Raw genomic sequence first — 15137 nt, 5'->3', positions numbered from 1 at the left:
TTTTTTTTTTTTTTTTTTTTTTTTTTTTTTTTTTTTTTTTTTGGGGTTCATTAATCACATATTTCCATCAATAATTTATAGATAATATTTATTTTTAGTTTTTTTTAATTAAGTTATATTATGGTTTAAAATTTATGTTAAGTTGATGGACAGGGTGAATCAATATTATTATTAAATTAAAAAGGAAATATAATATTAAATAAATAAATAAATAAGATTTGTTTAATTTGTATAAATTATTTATAGATAAGGCTAAAATGAATAAATAATGAGGATAATAATATGAGTTGTCTTATTTGGCCGACACGTACTCAACTACACCATCTGTCGTCATCGCTATACTTTCTTCAGAGTTTAAACCTCTACTCTGTTGACACGTGGCTTCAGTCTCCACCTCGTCTTTCTTTATTAAAAACGATTATTATTAATTTTTTTTGGAATTTATATAATTTCACACGGCTTCTCAGTTGTCAAGAGTTCGGCGTTTGGTTCAGATAGCGACTCTTTTAGATTCATCCAACGGCTCCACGTTTACGTTACAAAACATTTGACTTTTTTTTTTTTTTCAAACTCAATTTATATTTAATTACTATTAGTATTAGGTCAATTATATCACCAAAATACGTTATAAAACATATATACTCGAGAGTAAATATGTTCAATTGCTTATTCCACATATTGTTGAATTTTTTAAAGATTTTTTTTTTAATTTCAATAATATTTATGGGTATTTGAACTCGAATATCCGAGAAAAAGTAGAATACTTGATGATGAATATTGAGTCTGTGGGGTTGCAGGTACTATAGATCCTATGACTCTCAAACGAGTTGCTTCCCCAAGTTTCAATGAGAAGAAAATCAAGTACATAAAGCTAGGTTGCAAAATGACATCTCTCGTCGATCAAACTTAATATTTGATTAAACTTTTATATGTCGAAGACATATAATTTTTTAGATATGAGAGAATGAGTGTATCACCAAATTAATGATTTTGGACATAATTTTATAAATAAGACATTTGTTTCATTTAAAGAGTTTATAAAAAAGTAATTAAATAATTATATTATGGATCTATAATATATACTAATTTTTAGTCGTGTGAATGAAGATTTAATATTATATATACTAATTTATAAATTATGAATTCTTAATTTATTGCTAATAAAATATAGAGCAATCAAATTAAATATATGGTGTTATATTTTTTGACCAAGAAGAAAGCTTCTATTTATTTATTATTATTCCAATATTTTAAACAAATTATCAAAAAGAAAATAAATATAGAAAGAGAAAGAGAAGATGAAGAATACATTATAACGCTTCTCTGTAAGCTCACCATTTTTTCTCTCCTTCTCCCATTTTCGTTTAAAATCCCATAACAGAAATTCCTCCTTTCTCTCTCTTCTCCCCCGTTAGTAGGATCCTCTCCTCTCTGAATCTTTCAAACCCTCGACTATTCTTCAGATTTCGCCGCCGTCATCTTCGCCTTCCCCGGGCTTCTTATTCTCCCCCTCTGCGCACTCTGTTCTCCGGGCCTGGATTGCTGATTCCCGGCAACTCCAATCTCCGCCGTTGCAGCCTCTTCTGTTTTTGATTGTTGTACGATTTCTGCTTGAGGTTTTGTACGTCGATAGCTTCGGGAGGCCTATTTTGTGGGAGGAGGGATTGGAGTTTTGATTTTATTGCTTTATTCTTTCTCCCACAGGAGTGCTTTGGATTGGACTCGATTGGATTTGATTTGATTTTGGTTTCGATTTTGATTTTTAGGGTTTTTTTTTTTGTATAGGGAGAAGGTTTGAGGGATTTTTCTTGTTTTTTCTTGATTCTTTCAATGATGGCGGTATTTGGAGTTCGTAGTGAGGAATTTCTCTCTTTCGATTTGTGATTTTGCTCGGCGGTTTTCTATCGAGCCAAAGCACAGGCGGAAAATAGAGAGGAGGTTCCGATCAACATCACTGAGTTCTATCGTTGAGCCTCGCGGAAGAAACGTAATGTCGAATGCGGTTATGTTCCGTCCGACATTGTCGAACCCTCGACAAACTCTGATACCGAGCAAATCCGTCTCTAGCACTGTTCGGTTCGCAGAGGTAGCCGGTGGTACGACCGCAGAGTGTGCCGCTGTGTTCTGTTGTTGTCCTTGTATCGCCGTTAACTTCCTCGTCCTCGCCATTTACAAGCTTCCGGCTGGCCTCTGCCGCCGCGCTCTGAGGACAAAGCACCGACAGAACGTGAAGAAGAAAAAAGGAATTCATCCGGCGAGGCTGGGCCGATTCCCTGGCGGAATTCTCGACGATGCGGATGTTCAGGTTATTACGATGGAAAAAACGGTGTACTCAGAGGAGGCGGAGAGGAAAGTAGTGGAACTTGAAAAGGAGATGTGGGAGGTTTTTTACAATACTGGATTCTGGAGAAGCCCTTCACAGAGAGATCAAATTTCAAGCTCTAATTGAGAAACGATTCCTCTCCGTTTTCTTCCCTAATTCCTTTGCAAAATTTCCTAAAACATGAATGAAAAGGGAAATTTCTCCCTCTTCAAACTTTCTGCGTTTGAATATAATTGAATTTAATTTATTTTTTTGAGCATCAAAGTTCTTCCATCTTTTTTCTCGTTCTCATGCCATCTTCCCCAAAAAACATACTTCGCTCTCTCTCTCTCCCGCTCTCTCTTCCTTTTCATTTTAATTATCTTCTACATATAAGAACGCCAAACCAATATTTGGATTTATTATTATTTTTTAATTGTAGTAATTTGTGTTAGGCTTAAATGATTTTTCCCCCAAGTTTTCGTTTTAATTTTTCTATTTAGTTCATTTAACTTGGTTTTTTAAATTTTAATTTAAAAAGATTAGGAAGAATATTTTGAATACAAAATTGAATATATATTTACATTTTTTTTTTAATAAATTTGTAAGACTTAAAATGAGAATTAAGAATCTATAAATTGTCACATTGATTTGAAAGTTTATGGAATAGAATTTTAATTCAATCAATTTTTTTAATTATAACAATTTTTTTTGAATTTCGTGTCACACTAACTCCCACACAAAATTATATTAATTCCAAAAAATGTGAATTTACTTTGAAATATGATCTTTATAAGAATATATATATATATTTTTTTTATCGTAATTAGAATGACAGAAGAAATATAAGGATGTGACAATTAAAAATTAGGATGGAAAAAATAAGATAAACAAGGAACAAAATAAATAATCAATTTGACTAAAAATAAATAAATAAATAAACAGCAACAAAATGAGAGGAAAATAGGATTTAAATAATAAAAATGTGTAATATAAAGTTAGAAAAAGAAAATAATTATAAGTAGTTGGAAAGGATAGTCAAGCATTGAAGGAAAGCAGTTTCTCTGCCCACCATGTGCTCTCAACCGTCATTTTCCAACTGCAAAAATGTTTCCCTCAGGTGCTTCTCCTTTGTTTTTATTATTATTTTTGTACCATAAAAAAAACATCACAACATTCATCCATCATCTCGAAGGTCTTAGTAGCATTTTTATTTTTTGCCTTACCGTCCAAACTCAACTTCCTGTTAGCAAATATGGTCAGTTTTTGCTTGGTATGTATCGCTGCAACCTCGGGAAGCCCAACCCCATCGTTAGATATTGTCTACTTTGACCTGTTATAGACTACCATTAATCTCGTAATTTTAGGGTTAAGTTTCGCACTCTTCTAAATAATGCTTTGTTACTATCTCTCGTTGAAGAACCCACTCATCAAAACATAAGAGTTTATAATGATTAAGATTAACTATAAAAATCAAACATTAGTATTGTATTTTTATTCTTATATAATGATAGGAAACATGTTAATATTTTATACAAATTTTAAAATTAAAGTATAATTAAAATAATGTTATTGTTTAGATAGTAACTGAGATTGATTTGATTTGGGTTATTTTAATGAAATCCACATTCATGTTTTGCTGGCAGTGTCAAACCAATCATTGCCTGTCATTGCAGATTAACACTTTTTAAATTTGTATATATTACATTTAATTAAATCCACATCACTTTATAATAACAGGATTGGATTATATTCTATAATTTAAAATTTTAAAATTTTAATTTATTTTAAATGATTTTAGCTCGTGCTTTGCTATTGCGAAAAAATTCTACATATTTTCATTTCTTGTTAAACGTTATTTTGCGTATTTAAATTAGCGTCTAAAAGTTTTTTTTTTTTTTTTTTTTTTTTTTTTTTGCAAGGATCAGACATTGAGGTTCTCTCCAATGCTTTGATGGTGGGTTTGTTTTCCAACACCGAATGATTTTTAATGGATAATAAAGTGTTAGAGAGGGAGAGAGGCTAAAGCAACAACAATCCCATTATTGAAGGTAAAAGGGGAATTTATTTTGTGCTTTTCTTTTCTCTCTTTTTCTCTCTGATTATCATATTTTCTTCATCTTTCTTCCTCGGTGGATTCTGCGGGTATTAAGATTTGTTGATATGTTCCCCTAGCAGAGGTTTTCTCTGGGAGTGGGGAGATTTTATGAGCTCGATCTGATACTTATTATGGGGGTTTTGGGTTGAATTTCTTCGACCTATCTTCTTCTCGGATTGTTTCAATTTCTTAATCGAGGTAAACCCATAAGTTGTTCGTCGAGATTATTCGTTGCGATCTGATGCGATCTTTAATTTTTGTTGGATACCATTTTCCCGCTCTTTAGCTTCAAATTTGTTTTGGAGTTATTTGGAAATCGAATCCTGTTCTATGTTATTTGATCGAAGAGATGGATTGATTTAAACTTGCGAACCCTGTTTGTTTTGTTTAGATTTGATCGGTTTGTGTTGTGTTGATTACGTTTTTAATGGTTTTTAGGTTTTGGAGATGGAGGAAGAGACGGATTCTGAGAATCGTTTGACATCGGCTGCTGCTTTTGTCGAAGGCGGGATTCAAGAAGCTTGTGATGATGCTTGCAGCATCTGCCTTGAGGAGTTTTGTGAAGCTGATCCTTCTACGGTACGATGATTAACCCGTTTTTGTTTATTGATTGATTGTACTTTCTTTTTCTTGATCCAAAAACAATATTAATTATGAACACAGTAGTAGATTGGAGTTGCATTTCTTATGATTCTTTTGTTGTCTTTCATGTAGGTTACTGCCTGCAAGCATGAGTTTCATCTCCAATGCATCCTTGAGTGGTAATTTTTGAAATGTTGCATACACCTGACTAGGAACACCTGTTTTAAGTTTGGTTGTTTTGTTTATCCAGCATTTTCAATGTTCTAGGGGTAGAGTCTTGTTTCATGGATTGAATTGTTGCCGTGAGAATCTCTTGTAAAATGTATTATAAATTGTGAAATTCCACATTTATTGGAGAGGGGAACGGGACATTCTTTATAAGAGTGTGAAAATCTCTACCTAACAGACGCGTTTTAAAAATCTTAAGGGGAAGCCCAAAAGGGAAAGCACAAAGATGGCAATATCTACTATCTTGGGCTTAGGTTGTTACAGGAGTATCAGAGCCAGACACCAGGAGGTGTGCTAGCGAGGACGCTGGGTCCCGAAGGGGGTGGATTGTGAGATCCCACATTGATTGGAGAGAGGAATGAGTGTCAGTGAAGACGCTGGGCCCTGAAGGGAGGTGGATTGTGAGATCCCATATTGATTGAAGAGAGGAACGAGTTTCAGCGAGGATGCTGGGCTCCGAAGGGAGGTGGATTGTGAGATCCCGCATCAGTTGGAGAGGGGAACGAAGCATTCTTTATTAGGATGAGGAAACCTCTCCCTAGTAGGTGCGTTTTAAAACCTTGTGGGGAAGTCCGAAAGGGAAAGCCCAAAGAGAATAATGTTTGTTAGCGGTGGGCTTGGGATGTTGCAAATGGTACTAGAGCCAGACACAAAACGGTGTGCCAGCGAGGATGCTAGGCCCCGAAGGGGGTGGATTGTGAGATCCCACATCGGTTGGAGAGGGGAACAAAACATTCTTCATAAGGGTGTGGAAACTTCTCCCTAACAGGTGCATTTTAAAAACCTTGAGGGGAAAGCTCAAAAAGGACAATATCTGCTAGCAGTGGGCTTGGGTTGTTACGTTAATGTGTGATGCATGTGGAACTTAGGTTACATGTAGCATGTGTCTAGAGAAGCAACTTGATAAAGTTGCCCATTGGGACTGGCGGAGAAACTATACATATGAAATTGAATTGGTCTTTTGATGATATGCAAGGTGCCAGAGAAGTTCTCAATGCCCAATGTGCTGGCAAGCTATCAGCCTGAAGGATCCCTCCAGGTTCACTTTTCTACTTCCAGATGATGCATCTACAGTTCTTCCTGTTTTACATATTATGAGGTATGTTTACTCGTCTATGTTATTGCAGTCGAGAGTTGTTGGAGGCGGTCGAACGGGAGAGGAATATAAGAGCAACTCCTGTGAGAAATACTGCTGTGTTTCATCATCCATCTCTTGGCAATTTCGAGTTGCAACATGTTGGTTTATCTTCTAACTTTTACAAATTTTCAAGTTTTGATGATATTTGAACTATTCAAGAATATGCTTTGTTCTAATGCAGCTGCCTCTGGGCGTTAATAACGAGCTCGAGGAGAGAATAATTCAACATCTGGCTGCAGCTGCTGCGGTGGGGAGGACACACCATATTGGTAGACGAGAAGCGCAGAGGAGTCGGTCATCTTCTCATGGACATCCTCAGTTCTTGGTTTTCTCCACTCATCCTGGTGCGCCTCCTTCTGAGCATGTTTTGGCCTCTGGAGTAGACACTGAGCCAGCTGGTACTACAGTTGCTAGTCCTTCGAGCCCACGAACACCTCATGGGGACGAACCATCTCAGCATATTGCACAGTTTCCGTCCATTCGGACTGATCAAGTTTCTCGCTCGGCATCGGTATCTAACTATTCAGCCAATGTACGAGGAGATACATCTGGCGTTCGGTATACAGTTGTTTCAAAATGATTCTTGTTATGGCTTCTTTGTTGCTAGCATTCTTTTAATACCGATCCTTCATTCACAGAATCTCCACTAGAGATTCTCCATCTCCAAATCTGGATAGAGCTGGGCCATCTGAATTTCAGTCATTCTCAGAATCTCTAAAATCAAGACTTAATGCAGCGTCCATGAGGTACGTGTCAAATTCTTAATGGATATAGTGAAGTTTCCAGACTCGATCACGAGCTCACCCACATTGCACACGTAAAGAAGTCACAACTAGCAAGCAAATGATGTGCTTATATGATACATGTAACTGTATGTGCAAGAGTTTTAGATGATGCTCTTATTCTTGAGCTTTTCTAAGAGCTTTCTGGTACTTAAGGTACAAAGAATCAATTTCAAAGAGCACAAGAGGGTGGAAAGAGCGGCTATTCTCACGCAGCACTTCCATGTCGGAATTCGGTTCTGAAGTTCGAAGAGAAGTAAACGCAGGAATTGCCAGTGTATCACGTATGATGCAACGTCTCGAAACCGGTGAGGATGGTATTACGAATCAAGATTCTAATGAGCAGGGTGGCCACACTAGAAGGGAGAGCCACGCACAGAACTCTTTAAACGGTAGCAGTGCTCCAACTTCTTGTGCTGCAACATCTGCTGAGCGTTAGCTCATTACATATTAATTTTGGGAACTGCATTGGTCGTCAGCATCTTATTTCTGAAGGTGAGTAGCTAAACACTACCGTTTAGCTTGTTGTTTGGTTACATATGAGTTCCTCTTAATTTGCATCTTATTGGAGTCTGATGCAACCTTATGCATACTGCAACTAGTTTTTTGTTTAAAATGACTCCACTTCTTTCTTTCTTTCTCCTTCATCTCAATTTTAAAAGTTGCCCTTCATAACCTCCCAACTTTCACGAAAAAACAACCGAGGGTGGAGTTGCAATATGTAACCGTCCAAACCCACGGTTAGCAGATACTTTCCTCTTTCTTTCTTCATTTTAAAATGCGTCTACTAGGGGAAGATTTCTACATTTTTACAAAGAATGCTTCGTACTCCTCCCCAACTGAGGTGGATCTCACACCTTACTTCCTTCAAAGCTATAAAAGATTCTTTCATCTCTCTTTCAATCTTCCTTACTTGAATTGGATCTTGCTTGTTTGGGTTGTACTTCCACACCCTTGAGATCTCTGCTTGTTTTGATCTGATGTGAAGATGAATTATCTATCCGGTGAACTATATATATGTATATATCTCCAGACTTGATATTCCGAGGAACACGAACCAAACCGACGTGACACCTTTGCAGACAAAAAGGGACAGAATTTCATGTGTAGAGAGAGAGAGAGAGAGATTGATGTTGTTGATTGTTGTCTGAACTGAAAAATACAATAAGGATGAAAGGAGGTGGGGGGGGGGCGGAGAGGAGAAGGGAGTTTGGGAGAAAAGCTTCACATCTATAGACATCTTGTATGAATGTATCTAACCTTTTCTATACATAAAATACTAACCTTTTCTATAGTCATTTGTTGTTGATTGTTCTATTGGAGAAACTGGATGTTAATATCTTTTGTGATTGGTTTGTTTGCTTCTTTTCATACCTGGGATCAATGTTCTTATTTGTATTAGATTTTGGATTCGGAAACTGATTATGTTTGTGTGAGATTCCACATGTATTGGAGAGGGGAACAAAATCTTCCTTACTAGGGTGTGGAAACCTCCTCTTAATAGACGTGTTTTAAAATTTTGAGAAAGCCTTTTTAGAAAAACTTAAAGAGGACAATATGTGTTAGTTATGAGCTTGAACTATTACAAATGGTATTAGAGTTCGGCACCGGGTAGTGTGCCAGTGATGATGTTGAACCTTAGTGAGATCCCACATCGGTAGGGGAACGAGACTTTCCTTATAAAGGTGTGGATTGAGGGACCCTTCTTCCTTGACGAGAAGCCTTATAAGGGAAAAACAAAGCCTTGAGGAACCCTTCTTCCTTTTAAGGAAAAGTCGACAATATCTGCAAATAGTGGGTTTGGACAGTTAATGATAAAAATACATTTTAATTTTAAATTGAATTTTGTGTTTATTAAATTATTTTACTTTATTTACTTCTTTTTTTAGGTAAAAAAATATATATAATTGAACTCTTAATTATGTTTATGATATGCTCGTGGATTTTTAAGAATAAGTCATGAAGTTATTAGGACTTATTAACTAAATTTTTATTATGTATTTTAGATATTTCTTTTAATTAATTTGGTTAATTTAAAATGAATTATATGAGTCACTTCCATCATTCTCATCGTTTTTCTTCCCATAGTAATGGCTTCTATAGCCATTTCTTTATCCCTACTCCTTATATTTATTAATTAATTGATATTATTTTTTAAAAAAATATATTTTTCTATTTAATTCATTCATTGAATTTTGATTTTCAATTTTTATATTTTAGCGACAATTGCTTTTATTTGAAAGTCCTATTTGTTCTCTCACCAACTACCAAATATATTTAACATCACCGACAGAAAAAATTACCTCTTAAATAATATAATAAATCAAGAGAAAAATAATAAAAAAATTCTTATTAATTTTAGGAAAAATAATTTTTGTAATTATAAAGCTTATTAATTTCATGAAAATCAATTCATGCACAATTAAGTCTAATTAGACCCTTTAATATCTCTCTTTTTTTAATAATAGAAAATTTTAAATTTTAACTATATAAAAACTAGTCATTAAAATATATATATATATTATATTCTTTTATTGGAATAAAGTTTTAAGCATCATGTCACCATTCCACTATTAGATTTACATAACCTTACTAAGCAAGGAATATGAGTTGAAATTAAAACCTTTCAAATATTAATTATATCAATTAAAAAAAAGTAGAAAAATCTCATTTTTTATCGTAAATTTAGCAAATAAAATATTATTATGTGTATGGAATAAATTATAAAACATATATCTTTTTGAAAATTGATCGAACTTTAAAGAAAATAAATATTTTATTTTATTTTCAAATTATGAGATTTATAAGAGTTATTTATATAATAATTGAAATTTAATGAAAATTAGAACTTGTAAAGTTTTTAAAAAGAAAATAAAAATTGGTGGGAAAGTAAAGTAAAAGGTGAGCCAAAGCCGACGGCTGACGGCGACAACTAACCTCCCGGCGGGTGAAACGTCGCCACCGCACGACCAAATATTGATTTTTTTTAAAAAAAATTAATTACGGTACGAAACGACGTCGAAGGACGAACCTCTCTTCACTCGCGCTGAAAGGTGCGTGAATTACACGAGGGAGTTGGCGTGGAATGAAGGCTAGTAATGTCACCGACAGTTCGCCTTTAATTTAACACCCTGCTCTTCCCACGTGCCTTTTCTGTCGGCTCGCTCGGCTCTCTCTCTCTCTCTCTCCCTCCTAATTTTATTTTTAGTAATAATTGTTCTAATTAATGCACAATTAAGCAACTACACATAAATTAATAACACAAATAATTTTCCTAATTATGTATAAATCTGATTTTATATGCAATTCAAATGATTTGTAGATCGTCTTTATTGATATTTTATTCCCACCTTTATTTTCTTTTTCTAATTTGTCAACTCTTTTTAATATTCTTTTTCTCATCATTTTTTATATTTCACAAATGAAAATATTAAAATAATTATTTCCTAGATTATATTTTTAGTTTCAATGATATAAAATTATTATTTTTTAATTCACGGTGAAAATATTTAAATTTTGATTTGTTAGCCTAAATAAAATACATTAATTTAAAACTCTTTCATGTTTTTTAAAGGCAAAAAAATCAAAATTTATTAATGAACGAGCTATATTGCAACAATATTAAAATAATTAAAGATTTATACGAATACTTATATCATTAAAATTTATACTGTTTTTTAAAATAAAAATGGGGAAATAAATAAATGAAAATTTGAGTAATAAATATTTCGACTCTTATTTTTTTAAAAAAAATGTGGGTATCAATTAATTTTTTTTTAAAAAAATTATAATGTAGAAAAAATTTAAAATGTGGACGTGACACAGTACCCGGCGCAGCGCGGCGTGGGTGGAGCTGAGCGCCGGAGGAAGAAGGAAGGAAAAAAGGAAGCTGAGAAGGTAGTGTCAATGTCGCTGCCGTGTGGGTCCTTAAGGCCAGCCTGTTCTCTCTCTCTCTCCTTCTTTCTCTCTCCTTCTTTCTCTCTCCTTTTAGCCCTAAAAAGTCTTCTTCTTCTTCCTTCTTCTTCCTCATAGCTTTCCCTCTCTCTCTCTCTCTCTCTCTCTCCTCTTTCTCTCTCTTTCTCCATTATTACTCTCTCTCTCCCTTTGTCCCCACTGTCACTTCCCCTTCTCTCACCGACACCGACGCTTTCCCCTCCTAATATTTTCCCGCTTTCTTCTCCATTTCCATTTCCATTTCCATTTCACCATTCTTCTCTGAGCGCCATGGATTCCCCCTCCAATGGCGTCTCTCTTATTTTCCTCTTTCTCTCCCTTCTTTCCCTTTCCCCATTCTCCTCCGCCGCCCTCCGCCGTGACCCACTTCCCAAATCCCCTTCCTCTACCGCCACTCTGATCAATTCCAACTCCATCCTCGTCGCCCTTCTTGATTCCCACTACACTGAACTTGCAGAGCTCGTTGAGAAAGCCCTCTTGCTCCAAACCCTAGAGGACGCCGTCGGGAACCACAATCTCACCATTTTTGCGCCCAGAAATGAAGCCTTAGAACGCGAATTGGACCCTGAGTTTAAGCGATTCCTTCTCGAGCCACGGAATTTGAAATCCCTTCAAACCCTTTTGATGTCTCACATTGTTCCTAAAAGGGTTGGGTTCAATCAATGGCCTCAACAAAGTTCTTCGCCGATTCGACATCGGACATTAGGGGATTCCCATTTGGATTTGAAGAACTCTGATTCTGGTAAGAGAATCGTTGGTTCTGCCGAGGTTGTTCGTCCTGATGATGTTGTTCGTCCCGATGGTGTGATCCACGGAATCGAACGGCTACTGATTCCCCGTTCTGTGCAAGAGGATTTCAACCGACGGAGAAATTTGCAGTCGATTTCCGCCGTTTTGCCGGAAGGTGCACCGGAAGTCGACCCACGTACCCACCGGTTGAAGAAACCGGCTCCATCAGTCCCCGCCGGAGCGCCACCCGTTTTGCCAATCTACGACGCTTTAGCTCCAGGCCCTTCTCTCGCTCCTGCACCAGCTCCCGGCCCCGGAGGACCCCACCACCACTTCGACGGCGAGCGGCAGGTGAAGGATTTCATCCAAACGCTGCTACATTACGGCGGCTACAACGAGATGGCTGACATTTTAGTGAATTTAACATCTCTGGCTACAGAGATGGGGAGATTAGTCTCAGAAGGGTATGTTCTTACAGTCCTCGCTCCAAACGACGAAGCCATGGCGAAGCTGACAACAGATCAGCTGAGCGAACCAGGGGCACCGGAGCAGATCATATACTACCATGTAATCCCGGAGTACCAAACAGAGGAAAGTATGTACAATGCCGTACGGAGATTCGGGAAAGTCCGGTACCAAACGCTCCGGCTGCCACACGCCGTCATGGCACAGGAGGCCGATGGGTCAGTGAAATTCGGACAAGGTGAAGGCTCTGCTTATCTGTTCGACCCCGACATATACACAGATGGTCGGATTTCAGTGCAGGGCATTGATGGTGTTCTGTTTCCATTGGAGGAGGACAAACCTGCAGAGAAGAAATTAAATTCAGCTCTTAAAGTTGCAACTAAACCAAGAAGAGGTATAATTTCTTCTTCATTATTCTCTTGTGCATTATAGAACTGACGAACACTTCTTAGAGATGATATTGAATTGCTTATTGAATCTCTGCTAAGTATTTTTGTGGGTTGATTCAATTCTTGATGCTAAGATGAACTTGTTCATAGATTGTACAATCATGTTCTTGAGTTCTAAGTAGGTCGAATAAGATTTGTTGCTTCGATATGCGTCGATAAGTAGGTTGAATAAGATTTGTTGCTTCGATATGCCTCGATCATCGGAAAAACAGTATAGTTCGATGAATGAGTTCAAATTATGGTAGCTACGACACGACAAAACATATCATGTCGGGCATCTTGAGCTGAAATCTACATAGTTTGTGTTGTTGTTACTCTGTTCAATTATTTGAATTCTTTTGCTTAGTTGGGTTTTTGTCATCACACTCCAAATACCACAATAAGTTTGAGAAACACTCCACATTCTCCTTTTTCCCCACCACCCAATTGTTATTAGCTTACAACAGCCTGTATATCATTGTTCTTATTCTTTTCCCCACAAATGATCCTCCTTCTTTACTTGACTTTTGGTTAAGAATCCAACTGAGTCGATGTAACGGGGTCGGTTGGTTTGACTTACTGTTACACCCCGACTCGATCATTGTCGTCGATAACACTGTTTTTTGTACGAATTATGGCAGGGAAGCTGATGGAACTTACATGTAGTATGCTTGGAGCCTTTGGACAGGATTCTCATTTCTCTTCATGCCAATGAAAAATAAAAGCTATCAAGGTTCATACCCCAAAAAACAAGAAAAATAACGTCCAAAGGACGAGTAAAGTAAATGGTAAGCGTTTTCGATTTAGTCCTTATAGTTTTAAAAGTTTATAATTTAGTCCCTTACATAGTTTTTATTTGTGGGTTTTGATGCAGCTATTAAATGGGGGTGTTTGTAAAGCGTTTAGTGGAGTGGAAAGATGATTGGGGAGCAAGAAAATGCAGAAATTTTCTCGAGAAAATCCGCAGAGGATGAATTGAGTCTTTTTTTTTATTTTTTATTTTTACATTGTTAGGTAAATACACTGTAATTACATATAAATATTTTTTTTTTTACTTTAAATTTTTAATTTTTGGGTTAATATTTTTCTGTCCATTATTTATGCATGTTTGAAAATATTATTGTAAAAAAAAAAACTCTTTCTTTCTTCCTCAATATTTTGCCTTCTCTTCATTTCAAATACCCAACTTAGATTATAAAATATAATTGAAATTATTATTTGTTGTTATATTTTAAAAAAATTATATAAAAATAAATAATTTAAGAGAATAAATTTAGGGAGAAAAAGGACAGGGAATTAGGTTGTCGGTTGGGGTCCGTGAGAGCCTACGAATCCCTGTCTTTCTAAACACAGCTGTTTTCGACACTGACCTTTTTTTTTTTTCTCTTTTTGCCGCCAATAATTGGTTTTTTTGGGCCAAATTATGCGAATAAAAAAATATATTTTTTTAGACTAAAATATTATTATTTTATATATAAATATTAATAATAAGAGGTTTTAGTTTAATAAAAATGGAGAAATGTTTATTGGTTAATTTAATTACTCTTTAATGAAATTTTTATTTATATATTTTTTTAAAGAAATATTTATTGACGAGATCTCGACATTTTTGTTGGCTTTAATATTATTTATATTTTGCAAATTTACTCACTTAAAAATTCTGAATTTTTTTAAAAATTCACATTCCATGAAATGAATGTATAATAATCATAATAATAATAATAAGAGTAAACAATTATTAAAACAAGTTTCTTAGAAAAATTGAGATTGTTACATAAAAGGAAAAATATATATTAGTAATTATATAAATGGCTCAAATTCACGAACATCCAATTAGAGAGTGATATTTTCTTTAAAAAATTATTTTTTAATTTAAAAGTCAACTCTAATTTATGTTGCCTAAAATAGCTGGTGAAGTGTAGCATCACCTTTATTTTTATTCTTAAATTCTTAAAATATCGACCTCTTGCATTTTTTTCAATTTTAAAATATTTATTTTAGTCTCTAAATTTACGACATAATTATTCAACAAGTCCTTATTACTTTTTTTTACCTTATCTATTTGGCCTCGTGTGTCAAATTGAGTATCGTGTTCATATGCTATTACAATATTAATTTCTTACATATTAAATTACATGAAACTTTAAAAATTAATTCACATATAAAACTTTATGAATTTAATTCCTTAACTTATTAATTAATGTTCAATTTTGTTGTTTTTTTAATACGATTTTTAATTAGACAAAGAGAAAATAAAAATCTTCCCTTCTCATAATAAATCCAATCAATTAATAAAGAACATCTATAAAAGGCATAAATTGTACAGAAAATTCTAATACATCACTATATGTATATATATATATATATATCTAACAAGAAATTGTAAATAAAAGAGAGGCAAAAAAAAAAAAAAAAAAAAAAAAAAAAAAAA

The 15137-nt window shown here is 34.9% G+C and overlaps 3 protein-coding genes across 5 annotated transcripts; all 3 read left to right on the top strand.

Moving 5' to 3' along the window:
• The first annotated feature begins 1335 nt into the window (after positions 1 to 1335).
• Positions 1336 to 2534, top strand: LOC111481788. Its single transcript, XM_023127381.1, has one exon. The coding sequence runs from the start codon at positions 1991 to 1993 to the stop codon at positions 2447 to 2449; it is 459 nt and encodes a 152-aa protein (XP_022983149.1). The 5' UTR covers positions 1336 to 1990; the 3' UTR covers positions 2450 to 2534.
• A 1685-nt stretch (positions 2535 to 4219) lies between these two features.
• LOC111481669 (E3 ubiquitin-protein ligase RHF2A-like) lies at positions 4220 to 8301 on the top strand. 3 transcript variants are annotated; one of them, XM_023127229.1, is made up of 9 exons: positions 4220 to 4353; positions 4839 to 4979; positions 5115 to 5161; positions 6187 to 6249; positions 6338 to 6446; positions 6530 to 6906; positions 6987 to 7094; positions 7287 to 7624; positions 8134 to 8301. In XM_023127229.1, the coding sequence occupies exons 2-8, from the start codon at positions 4848 to 4850 to the stop codon at positions 7567 to 7569; spliced, it is 1119 nt and encodes a 372-aa protein (XP_022982997.1). In that variant the 5' UTR covers positions 4220 to 4353; positions 4839 to 4847; the 3' UTR covers positions 7570 to 7624; positions 8134 to 8301. The 3 variants fall into 3 exon arrangements, with proteins under 3 accessions (XP_022982997.1, XP_022982995.1, XP_022982996.1); XM_023127227.1 differs by lacking the exon at positions 4220 to 4353 and adding an exon at positions 4360 to 4598; XM_023127228.1 differs by lacking the exon at positions 4220 to 4353 and adding an exon at positions 4360 to 4598 and having other exon boundaries at positions 7287 to 7625; positions 8164 to 8301.
• A 2862-nt stretch (positions 8302 to 11163) lies between these two features.
• LOC111481637 (fasciclin-like arabinogalactan protein 17) lies at positions 11164 to 13794 on the top strand. Its single transcript, XM_023127175.1, has 3 exons — positions 11164 to 12672; positions 13348 to 13494; positions 13581 to 13794. The coding sequence occupies exons 1-2, from the start codon at positions 11355 to 11357 to the stop codon at positions 13419 to 13421; spliced, it is 1392 nt and encodes a 463-aa protein (XP_022982943.1). The 5' UTR covers positions 11164 to 11354; the 3' UTR covers positions 13422 to 13494; positions 13581 to 13794.
• The last annotated feature ends 1343 nt before the right edge of the window (positions 13795 to 15137 follow it).

The sequence above is a fragment of the Cucurbita maxima genome, unplaced genomic scaffold, assembly GCF_002738345.1.
Source record: "Cucurbita maxima cultivar Rimu unplaced genomic scaffold, Cmax_1.0 Cma_Scf00007, whole genome shotgun sequence".
Classification (NCBI taxonomy): domain Eukaryota; kingdom Viridiplantae; phylum Streptophyta; class Magnoliopsida; order Cucurbitales; family Cucurbitaceae; genus Cucurbita; species Cucurbita maxima.
The sequence above is the reverse complement of the archived record's forward strand: the minus strand, read 5'-3'. Positions and strand labels throughout refer to the sequence as shown.

Bases quoted from the DNA above. Each gene is read 5' to 3' on its own strand.
- LOC111481669 (XM_023127229.1), top strand. From the start codon at position 4,848: ATGGAGGAAGAGACGGATTCTGAGAATCGTTTGACATCGGCTGCTGCT. The intron at 6,447-6,529 runs GTTGGTTTATCT...GTTCTAATGCAG, and splicing joins GCAATTTCGAGTTGCAACAT to CTGCCTCTGGGCGTTAATAA. The intron at 7,095-7,286 runs GTACGTGTCAAA...CTGGTACTTAAG, and splicing joins CTTAATGCAGCGTCCATGAG to GTACAAAGAATCAATTTCAA.
- LOC111481788 (XM_023127381.1), top strand. From the start codon at position 1,991: ATGTCGAATGCGGTTATGTTCCGTCCGACATTGTCGAACCCTCGACAA.
- LOC111481637 (XM_023127175.1), top strand. From the start codon at position 11,355: ATGGATTCCCCCTCCAATGGCGTCTCTCTTATTTTCCTCTTTCTCTCC. The intron at 12,673-13,347 runs GTATAATTTCTT...GAATTATGGCAG, and splicing joins TGCAACTAAACCAAGAAGAG to GGAAGCTGATGGAACTTACA.